The sequence below is a fragment of the Panulirus ornatus genome, chromosome 6 (genome assembly GCF_036320965.1).
Source record: "Panulirus ornatus isolate Po-2019 chromosome 6, ASM3632096v1, whole genome shotgun sequence".
Taxonomy (NCBI): domain Eukaryota; kingdom Metazoa; phylum Arthropoda; class Malacostraca; order Decapoda; family Palinuridae; genus Panulirus; species Panulirus ornatus.
Window position 1 is genome coordinate 17,717,812 of NC_092229.1, and position 13,700 is coordinate 17,731,511.

Genomic DNA, 13,700 nt, shown 5'->3' on the forward strand with positions numbered 1-13,700 from the left:
AGAGGCAGGGGCACTAAAACAAACAAACCTAACTATGCACTGGGGACATACCTGAGTCTGAAGCCGGGTCAAGCCACGGATCCACAAAATTTGACCCGTACGTTTACTATCCTTTCCATCAGAATCCAATTTGTCTTCAGTGTTGAAGTCAGCAATGGGGTCCGTTTGAGGTTCACCTGAACCCCACCTTAAAATGTCAGAAAAATTAATTAGTGACTGATTAGGTAAAAGCAAACTCAAGACATAGGCTTTCAAATTTTTAGTTAACCTATTTCCCGAGTAAGGTTTCCTTTCTGACCATGAACCTCAGTTTTTCAAGTAGTATAAAAATGTATCTACCCTTTTAATTCTAAAGATTTTCACGTCACAAAGAACAAAATCAAAGCATCCACTACTTTCACTCTAATGATGTGAAGATGTTTTGTAGATGTTTCAGCTCATGCTAAAAAGTGCAGGATAATGGCCCGTATGATGAAGTGAGTTGCTACTGTCCATGTTTTATTGTTTATTCTACCTACAATGAAAACTGAAAACTGATCATCCATCATTAAGTTTTATATAGTAAATCCTTTCTTGTTATAATAAATTTAACTTATGATATTTCATAAGTACAAAATTATAGAGGTTTTTAAAATTGAAATGTATGTATGGTTCATGGTGAATTGCCTGAGGATTGGCAGAAAGCATGCATAGTGCCATTGTATAAAGGCAAAAAGGATAAAGGTGAGTGTTCAAATTACAAGGGAATAACTTTGTTGAGTATTCCTGGAAAATTATATGGGAGGGTATTGATTGAGAGAGTAAAGGCATGTACAGAGCAATAGACTGGGGAATATCAATGTCGTTTCAGAAGTGGTAGTGGATGTGTGGATCAGGTGTTTACTTTGAAGAATCTATGGGAGAAATACATAGAAAAACAGATGGACTTGTATGTAGCATTTATGGATCTGGAGAAGGCATATGAGAGAGTTGCTCTGTGGAAGGTATAAGAGAATATGGTGGGAGGTAAGTTGCTAGAAGCAGTGAAAAGTTTTTATCAAGGATGTCAGGCATGTGTATGTGTAGGAAGAGAGGAAAGTGATTGGTTGCCAGTGAATGTCAGTTTGCAGCAGGGGTGCATGATGTCTCCATGGTTGTTTAATTTGTTTATGGATGGGGTGGTTAGGGAGGTGAATGCAAGTTTTGGAGAGATGGGCAAGTATGCTGTCTGTTTTGGATGAGAGGTTTTGGGAAATGAGTCAGTCGTTGTTCGCTGATAATACAGTGCTAGTGGCTGATTCAAGTGAGAAACTGCAGAAGTTGGTGACTGAGTTTGGTAAAGTGTGTGAAAGAAGAAAGCTGAGAGTAAATATGAATAAGAGCAAAGTTATTAGGTTCAGTAGGGTTGAGGGACAAGTCAATTGGGAGGTAAGTTTAAATGAAGAAAAACTGGAGGAAGTGAAGTGTTTTAGATATCTGGGAGTGGATTTAACAGCAGATGGAACCATGGAAGAGGAAGTGAGTCACAGGGTGGAGGAGAGGTCAAAGGTTCTGGTAGCATTGAAGAATGTGTGGAAGGCAAGAACGTTAACTCAGAGAGCAAAAATGGGTATGTTTGAAGGAATAGTGGTACCAACAATGTTATATGGTTGCAAGGCATGGGCTATAGATAGGGTTGTGCGGAGGGTGGATGTGTTGGAAATGAAATGTTTGAGGACAATATGTGGTGTAAGGTGGTTTGATCGAGTAAGTAATGAAAGGGTAAGAGAATGTGTGGTAATAAAAAGACTGTAGTTGAGGGGGCAGAAGAGGGTGTATTGAAATGGTTTGGTCACATGGAGAGAATGAGTGAGGAAAGATTGACAAAGAGGATATGTGTGTCAGAAGTGGAGGGAATGAGGAGAAGTGGGAGACCAAACCAGAGGGGGAAAGATGGAGTGGAAAATATTCTGAGCAATCAGAGCCTGAACATACAGGTGGGTGAAAGGTGTGCAAGGAGTATAGTGAATTGGAACGATGTGGTATACTGGGGTGGATGTGCTGTCAATGGATTGAACCAGGGCATGTGAAGCGTCTGGGGTAAACCATGGAAAGTTTTTGTAGGGCCTGGATGTGGAGTGGGAGCTGTGGTTTCAATGCATTACACATGACAGCAAGAGGCTGAGTGTGAACGAGTGTGGCCTTTGTTGTCTTTTCCTAGCGCTACCTCGCGGGCGTATGGGGTGGCGATGTGAGTGGATGAAGGCAGCAAGTATGATATGTACATGTGGATATAAGTATATGTCTGTGTAATGTATATGTATGTATAAACTGAAATGTATAGGTACGTAAATGTGCGTGTGTGGGAGTTTATGTATATACATGTGAATATGGATGGGTTGGGCCATTCTTTCGTTTGTTTCCTTGTGCTACCTCACTAACCGGGAGACAGCGACTAAGTATAATAATATAAATATAAAAAAAAAAAAATTAGAAACATAGGGCAGAAGCAGTGGGTAGGAACATTAGGTAGGAGAATTTGGTAAAAGTATCAGTTGGAACATCAGGTATGAGCCTCTGCAAACACTGACAGACTTGCCCTCTGCCAGTGGCCTGTTAAGGATGAGGCACTGAAGACTCAAAAGCCCCACTAAAGTTCACTAGTTATGGAGATTATTGCCATGGCCAACTCCTTAAGGGAGTTCCAGAAGGGAACAAGCATCAGAGAAAGAAATAGACAGATAAATAGTAAAATTACCAACCGCAGCAGTAAGAACATGTTTTCAAGATCAAGTGGGCACTGACAGCACTGCCTATATTTTTGCTGGAAATGCCTTCTGCTTCATCTTGATCAACTTTCAGTGCTTGAAGTGTAGGTGTGAATAAAATAATTCTCCACATGATCCCACTACATATCATTATTATTAAGCAAATCTGGAACATGATCCTGCTCCTCTCAATCTAACAAAATTTCATTCATCCTTCCTAAAAAACTCACAAAAATGTCCTGTTACTAACAAAGCTAGCAAATGACTGACTATGGGGATGAATTATTGTTCACTGTCACTTTAGCAGCCTTGCAGGCTCAGTGGACAGCCTTGACATAGAGGTGCAAACCTTGAAGCATAGGTTCATGTCTACAACACTTATCTAACACAATTATCCAGCTAGAACAACTAAGGAGATATGTATGTATCAAAGGCCTAGTTTTGCAAATCATAATCTATATCTTACAGAACTAAGGAGGAATACATACTTTCCTAACAGCATGTGTAGAAACACATTCTCTCATTTCATCATTGATTACTCCAATGTATTCTCCCATTTCTTGTAGCAGTCAAACTGAGTAAATATTCCATTAAGGAACATCTTTCAAATCTCCTCAAAGAATGACAGCAATTCTTTTACACAAGTATTTACTTTAACTGAAAAAAAAAAGTGAGTTGGGAGGCACGCTTGAATGGAGAAAAATTGGAGAAAGTGAAGTGTTTCAGATATCTGGGAGTGGACTTGGCAGCAAATGGAACCATGGAAGTGGAAATGAATCATAGGGTAGGGGAGGGAGTGAAGGTTCTGCGAGTGATGAAGAATGTGCTGAAAGAGGGAATGTTATCTCTGAGAGCAAAAATGGGTATGTTTGGTGGAATAGGAGTTCCAACAATATTAAGTGATTGCAAAGCATGGGCTATACATAGGGTTGTGTAGAGGATGGTGGATTTGAAAAGAAGAGGGTGTGGTGAAATGGATTGGACATAGGGAAAGAATAAGTGAAGGAAGGTTGACAAAGAGGATATATGCATCAGACATGGAGGGGACAAGGAAAACAGAGAGACCTAACTGGAGGTGGAGGAATGGAGAGAAAAAGATTTTGAGTGATCGGGTACAGAACATGCAGGAGGGTGAAAGGTGCGCATGGAATAGAGTGAATATGAACTATGTGGTATGTTGGGGTCAATGTGCCATCAGTGGACTGAACCTGGGCATACGAAACATCTGGGGTAAACCATGGAAAGGTCTGTGAGGCCTGGATGTGGATAGCGAGCTGTGGTTTTAGTGCATTACACAGGAGAGCTCATGTACAGATGTCACTGGATGTGGCCTTTTTTCGTCTGTTTCCTGGTGCTACTTTGCTGATGCAAGGGGGTGGCAATGCTATTCCCCTGGGGCGGGGTGGCAACGGGAATGTATAAAGGTGAGCAAGTACGAATATATACATGTGTATATAAGCTTATGTATGTGTATGTGTGTCTAAGTATGTATGTATTTGTGAGGATATGTATATATATGAGTATGTGAGTGGATGTGTCTTTCTTCATCTGTTTCCTGGTGCTTCCTTGCTAATGCAAGAAATGGTAGTCAGAGAAAATATACAACCAGTGAAAAGTTTGTATCAAGAGTGTAAGGCATGTGTATGAGTAGGAAGGGAAGAGAGCGACTGGTTCTCAGTGAAGGTCGATCTGTGGCAGGGGTGTGTGATGTCTCCATGGTTGTTTAATTTGTTTATGGATGGGGTGGTTAGGGAGGTAAATGCAAAAGTTTTGATGGGAGGTGTGAGTATGCAGTCTGGTGAGGATGAGAGGGCTTGGGGAGTAAGTCTGTTGTTGTTTGACAATGATACAGCACTAGTGGCAGATTCAAGTGAGAAACTACAGAAGTTGGTGATGTGAGTTTGGAAAAGTGTGTGAAAGGAGAAAGTTGAGAGCAAATGTGAATAAAAGCAAGGTTATTAGGTTCAGTAGGGATGAGAGACAAATTAATTGGGATGCAAGTTTGAATGGAGAAAAATTGGAGGTAGTCAAGCATTTTAGATATCTGGGAGTGGATTTAGCAGCAGATGGAACAATGGAAGCAGAAGTGAGTTACAGGGTAAGAGAGGGGGCCATGGTTCTGGGAGTGATGAAGAATGTGTGGAAGGAGAAAATGTTATCTCAGAGAGCAAAAATTGGTATGTTTGAAGTGATAGTAGTTCTAACAATATTATACGGCTGCAAGGCATGGGCTATAGATGGGGTTGTACAGAGGAGGGTGGATGTCTGGAAATGAAATGTTTAAGGACAATAGTATGTGGTGTGAGGTGGTTTGATCAAGTAAGTAATGTAAGGGTAAGAGAGATGTGTTAAAATAATAAGAGTATGGTTGAGAGAGCACAAGAGGGTGTGTTAAAATGGTTTGGACTTATGGAGAGAATGAGTGAGAAAAGATTGAAAAAGAGGATATATGTGTCAGAGGTGGAGGGAACAAGGAAAAGCATGAGACCAAATTTGGGATAAAAGGATGGAGTGATTATTGGTGCTTATCCCCTGGGATGAGAAGAAGATCATGAGAGCAAGTGTTTTGGGAGCAGCCAATGATGTTTAGTTTTTTGATGCACGAGCCCGGTTTAAAGGTGATGTATTTAATGAAAAGGTGAGTAAGTGCAGTGAGGAAAAATTGGTTACATGGGTCAGTGTGAAAAATGGAAAGGGGTGAAGAGCTGTAAATTATGTCTAAAAAAGATGATGATTGGAATCCCTGGTTTAAAAAGCGGATATACATAAGTATACTTATGTAAGAAAGGAAAGAGAGGGCCCAAAGGAGCTTATTGGATTGTGTTAATTGCGGCGGCAAAGAGAGACTTTTGGATGTTAATTGCTGAAAAGGTGCAACTGGAGGGATGCTATCCTTATCTTGTGGGGGGCAAGGTGAAGATTTGTATTTTTTTTTCAAAAAAAAAGTGAATTTTGGGGGGTAAAGAGGGTGGTGAGGTAAGTGAGTTGGGAAGGAGACTTTGTGAGGAAGTCCCCGGGAAAGAGAGTAAGAAGGAAAAAGGTGAGAACATGGAAGTAAGGGGTGGGGGAGGAATGGATGTATTTGGGGGAATTTCTGGGGGTTGGGCGCAAAGAAGCTTGTGGCAAGGAAGAGGGGGAAAGGGGGTTTTTGATTGAAAGGGTAGTGAGTGGTGGATGAAGAAGTAGAGTATTAGTGAAAGAGAAGGGAGGCATTTGGACAATTTTTAGGGAAAAAATGCAATTGAGTGGGAATGTTAAAAAAAGAGAGGAGTCAAGAAAAGGGGCAAGAGGTGAAAAAAAAGGGGCAATAGATTTTGGGGTTTGAGAGAGAAATATTAAATTTTAGGGAAAAAAAAGAGGGTCGGGAAAGGAGGTAAAATAAAGGGGCGTAAACAGGGGAAAAGGGGAATTTCGTGAAGGGGGCAAATGGGGGGTGAAAACAAGTATGGTGATTTTGAGAAGGAAAAGGAGTGATATTTAAAGGGGTTTTTTTAAAAGGGGTTGATGAAGAGTGGCAATATAGGGGGTTTGGGGTCGAGGTGGGTGGCAAAGTAGGGGGGTGGAAAATGATTTGTAAACAGAGAAGAGGTAGTAAAAACTTTGCGAAGAAAGCGCAAGGCAGCTTTGGGTTTGGGAATTGCAGTGAATTTATTAAAAAGGGGGGACTGTAATGTTGACTGGGGTAAGGTTATTAAAGTAAAGTATGACTCATGTTTAGGTGCCCGAGGATTGGCGGAATGCGTGCATGTGCCATTGTACAAAGGCAAAGGGGATAAAAAGTGATGCTCAAATTACAGAGGTATAAGTTGGGGTTTAGTATTCCCGGTAAATTTTTGGGAGGGTAATGATTGAAAAGGGTGAAAGGGAGTACAGAAACATCGATTGGGGAAAGAAGTTGGTTTCAGAAGTGGTAGAGATGTGTGGATAGTTTTTGCTTTGAAGATGTATGTGAGAAATACTTGAAAAACAAAGGGGTTTGTTTTGTACATTTAAGTTTTGGGAAGGCATATGATAGAGTTGTGGATGCCCTTTGGGAAAGGGATTAAGAATATAAAGGTGTGGGAGGCAAGTTGTAAACCCTGAAAAGTTTTATCGATGTAAGGCATTGTAAATGTAGGAAGAGAGGAAGTATTGTTTTTCAGTGAAAGTGGTTGCGGCAGGGGTGTGGATGTCCCATGTTGTTTAATTTGTTGGATGGGTTTTTTAGGGAGGTAATGCAAGAGTTTTTGGAAAAAGGGGCAAGTTATGAATTGGTTGGGGGATGAGAAAAAGCTTGGGAAGTGGTCATTGTTGTCGTGATGAACAGCGTGGTGCTGTATGGAAACTGCAAAGCTGGTGACCCAGTTGTAAGTGTGGGGAAAAAAAAAGTTAAGAGTAAATGTGAAAAAGAGCAAGGGTATTAGGTACAGTAGGTGTTGGGGGCCCGTCAATGGGAGGATTTGAATGAAAAAAATGGAGAAGTAAAATTTTTTTAAATATCCCGGAGTGGAAACTGGCAGCGGGGTGAACCATGGAAGCGGAAATGGATCATAGGGTGGGGGAAAGGGGGAAAATTCTGGGGCCTTGAAGAATGTGTGGAATCGAAACATTATTCGGAAAACAAAAAAGGGTATGTTTGAAGAAAGTGGGGTTTCCCAAAAATGTTTATGGTTGCGAGGCTGGGCTATGGAAGAGTGGGGCGCAGAGGATGTGGTGGAAAAAGAGGGTGTTTGAGGACAATGTGTGGTGTGAGTGGTTTTTCGAGTAAATACTAAGGGTAAGAGGTGTGTGGAAATAAAAAGGCTGGTTTAGAGAAACAGAAGAGGGGTTTTGAATGGTTTTGGGGGGACATGGAGAGAATGATGGGAAAGGTTTGACCAAGGGATATTGTGTCGAGTGGAGGGGCGAGGAGAAGAGGAGACCAAAAAAGGAGGTGGAAAGATGGAGTGAAAAAGTTTTTTGGGGATCGGGGGTGAACATGCAGGAGGGTGAAAGGAGGGCAAGGAATAGAGTGAATTGGATCGATGTGGTATACCGGGGTTGACGTGCTGTCAGTGGATTGAATCAGGGCATGTGAAGCGTCTGGGGTAAACCATGGAAAGCTGTGTAGGTATGTATATTTGCGTGTGTGGACATATGTATATACATGTGTATGGGGGTGGGTTGGGCCATTTCTTTTGTCTGTTTCCTTGCGCTACCTCGCAAACGCGGGAGACAGCGACAAAGCAAAAAAAAAAAGAAAAAAATATTTTAAATATTTTTTAAAGGGGAAGTAAATGTTTATAGTTGTGTTACTTGAGTGATAGTTTTCATACATGGTGCTTTGACAAGAAAATAGTGAAATTGGAAAAAATGTAGCGTAGACATTGAAGCTTATTGATACAGGGGTTAAATTGATGAGAACTACTATTGACGTTTGTGTAAATAAATTATACATTTCCTTTTTCCATAGCCAGAGGTTGAACCAGTATGTGACATTCATTTTTTCATTTCATTTCAAGCTAGAAGTTTCAGTTTTCTAAATTGTTTCTTACATTTTTTCATATGTATATATATGTATGTGTGTGTGTGTGTATATGTGCGTATGTGTGTGTATATATATATATATATATATATATATATATATATATATATATATATATATATATATATATATATATATATGTATTATCCCTGGGGATAGGGATGAAAGAATACTTCCCACGCATTCCTCGCGTGTCGTAGAAAGCGACTAGAGGGGACAGGAGCGGGGTGCCAAAAATCCTCCCCTCCTTGTACTTTTTTAACTTTCTAAAATGGGAAACAGAAGAAGGAGTCACGCGGGGAGTGCTATTCCTCCTCGAAGGCTCAGATTGGGGTGCCTAAATGTGTGTGGATGTAACCAAGATGTGAAAAAAGGAGAGATAGGTAGTATGTTTGAGGAAAGGAACCTGGATGTTTTGGCTCTGAGTGAAACGAAGCTCAAGGGCAAAGAGGAAGAGTGGTTTGGGAATGTCTTGGGAGTAAAGTCAGGGGTTAGTGAGAGGACAAGAGCAAGGGAAGGAGTAGCAGTACTCCTGAAACAGGAGTTGTGGGAGTATGTGATAGAATGTAAGAAAGTAAATTCTCGATTAATATGGGTAAAACTGAAAGTTGATGGAGACAGATGGGTGATTATTGGTGCATATGCACCTGGGCATGAGAAGAAAGATCATGAGAGGCAAGTGTTTTGGGAGCAGCTGAATGAGTGTGTTAGTGGTTTTGATGCACGAGACCGGGTTATAGTGATGGGTGATTTGAATGCAAAGGTGAGTAATGTGGCAGTCGAGGGAATAATTGGTGTACATGGGGTGTTCAGTGCTGTAAATGGAAATGGTGAAGAGCTTGTAGAATTATGTGCTGAAAAAGGACTGATGATTGGGAATACCTGGTTTAAAAAGCGAGATATACATAAGTATACTTATGTAAGTAGGAGAGATGGCCAGAGAGCGTTATTGGATTACGTGTTAATTGACAGGCGCGCGAAAGAGAGACTTTTGGATGTTAATGTGCTGAGAGGTGCAACTGGAGGGATGTCTGATCATTATCTTGTGGAGGCGAAGGTGAAGATTTGTATGGGTTTTCAGAAAAGAAGAGTGAATGTTGGGGTGAAGAGGGTGGTGAGAGTAAGTGAGCTTGGGAAGGAGACTTGTGTGAGGAAGTACCAGGAGAGACTGAGTACAGAATGGAAAAAGGTGAGAACAATGGAAGTAAGAGGAGTGGGGGAGGAATGGGATGTATTTAGGGAATCAGTGATGGATTGCGCAAAAGATGCTTGTGGCATGAGAAGAGTGGGAGATGGGTTGATTAGAAAGGGTAGTGAGTGGTGGGATGAAGAAGTACGAGTATTAGTGAAAGAGAAGAGAGAGGCATTTGGACAATTTTTGCAGGGAAAAAATGCAATTGAGTGGGAGATGTATAAAAGAAAGAGACAGGAGGTCAAGAGAAAGGTGCAAGAGGTGAAAAAAAGGGCAAATGAGAGTTGGGGTGAGAGAGTATCATTAAATTTTAGGGAGAATAAAAAGATGTTCTGGAAGGAGGTAAATAAAGTGCGTAAGACAAGGGAGCAAATGGGAACTTCAGTGAAGGGCGCAAATGGGGAGGTGATAACAAGTAGTGGTGATGTGAGAAGGAGATGGAGTGAGTATTTTGAAGGTTTGTTGAATGTGTTTGATGATAGAGTGGCAGATATAGGGTGTTTTGGTCGAGGTGGTGTGCAAAGTGAGAGGGTTAGGGAAAATGATTTGGTAAACAGAGAAGAGGTAGTAAAAGCTTTGCGGAAGATGAAAGCTGGCAAGGCAGCAGGTTTGGATGGTATTGCAGTGGAATTTATTAAAAAAGGGGGGGACTGTATTGTTGACTGGTTGGTAAGGTTATTTAATGTATGTATGACTCATGGTGAGGTGCCTGAGGATTGGCGGAATGCGTGCATAGTGCCATTGTACAAAGGCAAAGGGGATAAGAGTGAGTGCTCAAATTACAGAGGTATAAGTTTGTTGAGTATTCCTGGTAAATTATATGGGAGGGTATTGATTGAGAGGGTGAAGGCATGTACAGAGCATCAGATTGGGGAAGAGCAGTGTGGTTTCAGAAGTGGTAGAGGATGTGTGGATCAGGTGTTTGCTTTGAAGAATGTATGTGAGAAATACTTAGAAAAGCAAAAGGATTTGTATGTAGCATTTATGGATCTGGAGAAGGCATATGATAGAGTTGATAGAGATGCTCTGTGGAAGGTATTAAGAATATATGGTGTGGGAGGCAAGTTGTTAGAAGCAGTGAAAAGTTTTTATCGAGGATGTAAGGCATGTGTACATGTAGGAAGAGAGGAAAGTGATTAGTTCTCAGTGAATGTAGGTTTGCGGCAGGGGTGTGTGATGTCTCCATGGTTGTTTAATTTGTTTATGGATGGGGTTGTTAGGGAGGTGAATGCAAGAGTTTTTGGAAAAAGGGGCAAGTATGAAGTCTGTTGGGGATGAGAGAGCTTGGGAAGTGAGTCAGTTGTTGTTCGCTGATGATACAGCGCTGGTGGCTGATTCATGTGAGAAACTGCAGAAGCTGGTGACTGAGTTTGGTAAAGTGTGTGAAAGAAGAAAGTTAAGAGTAAATGTGAATAAGAGCAAGGTTATTAGGTACAGTAGGGTTGAGGGTCAAGTCAATTGGGAGGTGAGTTTGAATGGAGAAAAACTGGAGGAAGTAAAGTGTTTTAGATATCTGGGAGTGGATCTGGCAGCGGATGGAACCATGGAAGCGGAAGTGGATCATAGGGTGGGGGAGGGGGTGAAAATTCTGGGAGCCTTGAAGAATGTGTGGAAGTCGAGAACATTATCTCGGAAAGCAAAAATGGGTATGTTTGAAGGAATAGTGGTTCCAACAATGTTGTATGGTTGCGAGGCGTGGGCTATGGATAGAGTGGTGCGCAGGAGGATGGATGTGCTGGAAATGAGATGTTTGAGGACAATGTGTGGTGTGAGGTGGTTTGATCGAGTAAGTAACGTAAGGGTACGAGAGGTGTGTGGAAATAAAAAGAGCGTGGTTGAGAGAGCAGAAGAGGGAGTTTTGAAATGGTTTGGGCACATGGAGAGAATGAGTGAGGAAAGATTGACCAAGGGGATATATGTGTCGGAGGTGGAGGGAACGAGGAGAAGAGGGAGACCAAATTGGAGGTGGAAAGATGGAGTGAAAAAGATTTTGAGTGATCGGGGCCTGAACATGAAGGAGGGTGAAAGGAGGGCAAGGAATAGAGTGAATTGGAGCGATGTGGTGTACCGGGGTTGACGTGCTGTCAGTGGATTGAATCAGGGCATGTGAAGCGTCTGGGGTAAACCATGGAAAGCTGTGTAGGTATGTATATTTGCGTGTGTGGACATATGTATATACATGTGTATGGGGGTGGGTTGGGCCATTTCTTTTGTCTGTTTCCTTGCGCTACCTCGCAAACGCGGGAGACAGCGATAAAGTATAAAAAAAAAAAAAATAAAAAAAAAATATATATATATATATATTTCCATTGTTCTCACCTTTTTCCATTCTGTACACAGTCTCTCCTGGTACTTCCCCACACAGGTCTCCTTCCCAAGCTCACTCACTCTCACCACCTTCTTCACCCCAACAATCACTCCTCTTTTCTGAAAACCCATACTAATCTTCACCTTAGCCTCCACAAGATAATGATCAGACATCCCTCCAGTTGCACCTCTCAGCACATTAACATCCAAAAGTCTCTCTTTCGCACGCCTGTCAATTAACACGTAATCCAATAACGCTCTCTGGCCATCTCTCCTACTTACATAAGTATACTTATGTATATCTCGCTTTTTAAACCAGGTATTCCCAATCATCAGTCCTTTTTCAGCACATAAATCTACAAGCTCTTCACCATTTCCATTTACAACACTGAACACCCCATGCATACCAATTATTCCCTCAACTGCCACATTACTCACCTTTGCATTCAAATCACCCATCACTATAACCCGGTCTCGTGCATCAAAACCGCTAACACACTCATTCAGCTGCTCCCAAAACACTTGCCTCTCATGATCTTTCTTCTCATGCCCAGGTGCATATGCACCAATAATCACCCACCTCTCTCCATCAACTTTCAATTTTACCCATATTAATCGAGAATTTACTTTCTTACATTCTATCACATACTCCCACAACTCCTGTTTCAGGAGTATTGCTACTCCTTCCCTTCCTCTTGTCCTCTCACTAACCCCTGACTTCACTCCCCAGACATTTCCAAACCACTCTTCCCCTTTACCCTTGAGCTTCGTTTCACTCAGAGCCAAAACATCCAGGTTCCTTTCCTCAAACATACTACCTATCTCTCCTTTTTTCACATCTTGGTTACATCCACACACATTTAGGCACCCCACTGGAAGTAAAGGGAGTGGGGGAGGAATGGGATGTATTTAGGGAATCAGTGATGGATTGCGCAAAAGATGCTTGTGGCATGAGAAGAGTGGAGGTGGGCTGTTTAGAAAGGGTAGTGAGTGGTGGGATGTAGAAGTAAGAGTATTAGTGAAAGAGAAGAGAGAGGCATTTGGACGATTTTTGCAGGGAAAAAATGCAATTGAGTGGGAGAAGTATAAAAGAAAGAGACAGGAGGTCAAGAGAAAGGTGCAAGAGGTGAAAAAAAGGGCAAATGAGAGTTGGGGTGAGAGACTATCAGTAAATTTTAGGGAGAATAAAAAGATGTTCTGGAAGGAGGTAAATAGGGTGCGTAAGACAAGGGAGCAAATGGGAACTTCAGTGAAGGGCGTAAATGGGGAGGTGATAACAAGTAGCGGTGATGTGAGAAGGAGATGGAATGAGTATTTTGAAGGTTTGTTGAATGTGTCTGATGACAGAGTGGCAGATATAGGGTGTTTTGGTCGAGGTGGTGTGCAAAGTGAGAGGGTTAGGGAAAATGATTTGGTAAACAGAGAAGAGGTAGTAAAAGCTTTGCGGAAGATGAAAGCCGGCAAGGCAGCAGGTTTGGATGGTATTGCAGTGGAATTTATTAAAAAAGGGGGTGACTGTATTGTTGACTGGTTGGTAAGGTTATTTAATGTATGTATGACTCATGGTGAGGTGCCTGAGGATTGGCGGAATGCGTGCATAGTGCCATTGTACAAAGGCAAAGGGGATAAGAGTGAGTGCTCAAATTACAGAGGTATAAGTTTGTTGAGTATTCCTGGTAAATTATATGGGAGGGTATTGATTGAGAGGGTGAAGGCATGTACAGAGCATCAGATTGGGGAAGAGCAGTGCGGTTTCAGAAGTGGTAGAGGATGTGTGGATCAGGTGTTTGCTTTGAAGAATGTATGTGAGAAATACTTAGAAAAGCAAATGGATTTGTATGTAGCATTTATGGATCTGGAGAAGGCATATGATAGAGTTGATAGAGATGCTCTGTGGAAGGTATTAAGAATATATGGTGTGGGAGGCAAGTTGTTAGAAGCAGTGAAAAGTTTTTATCGAGGATGTAAGGCA

At 41.7% G+C, this 13,700-nt stretch overlaps 1 protein-coding gene across 17 annotated transcripts in view; it reads right to left on the reverse strand.

Annotated features, from left to right (window-relative positions):
- PMCA (plasma membrane calcium-transporting ATPase 3) overlaps nt 1-13,700 on the reverse strand; it is a 1,595,457-nt gene that overhangs the window by 186,109 nt on the left and 1,395,648 nt on the right. For all 17 annotated transcript variants that reach the window (XM_071662674.1, XM_071662681.1, XM_071662678.1 and 14 more), the window contains one exon: nt 52-187. In XM_071662674.1, the coding sequence (XP_071518775.1) occupies nt 52-187 (136 nt within the window). The remainder of the gene's footprint in view (nt 1-51; nt 188-13,700) is intronic.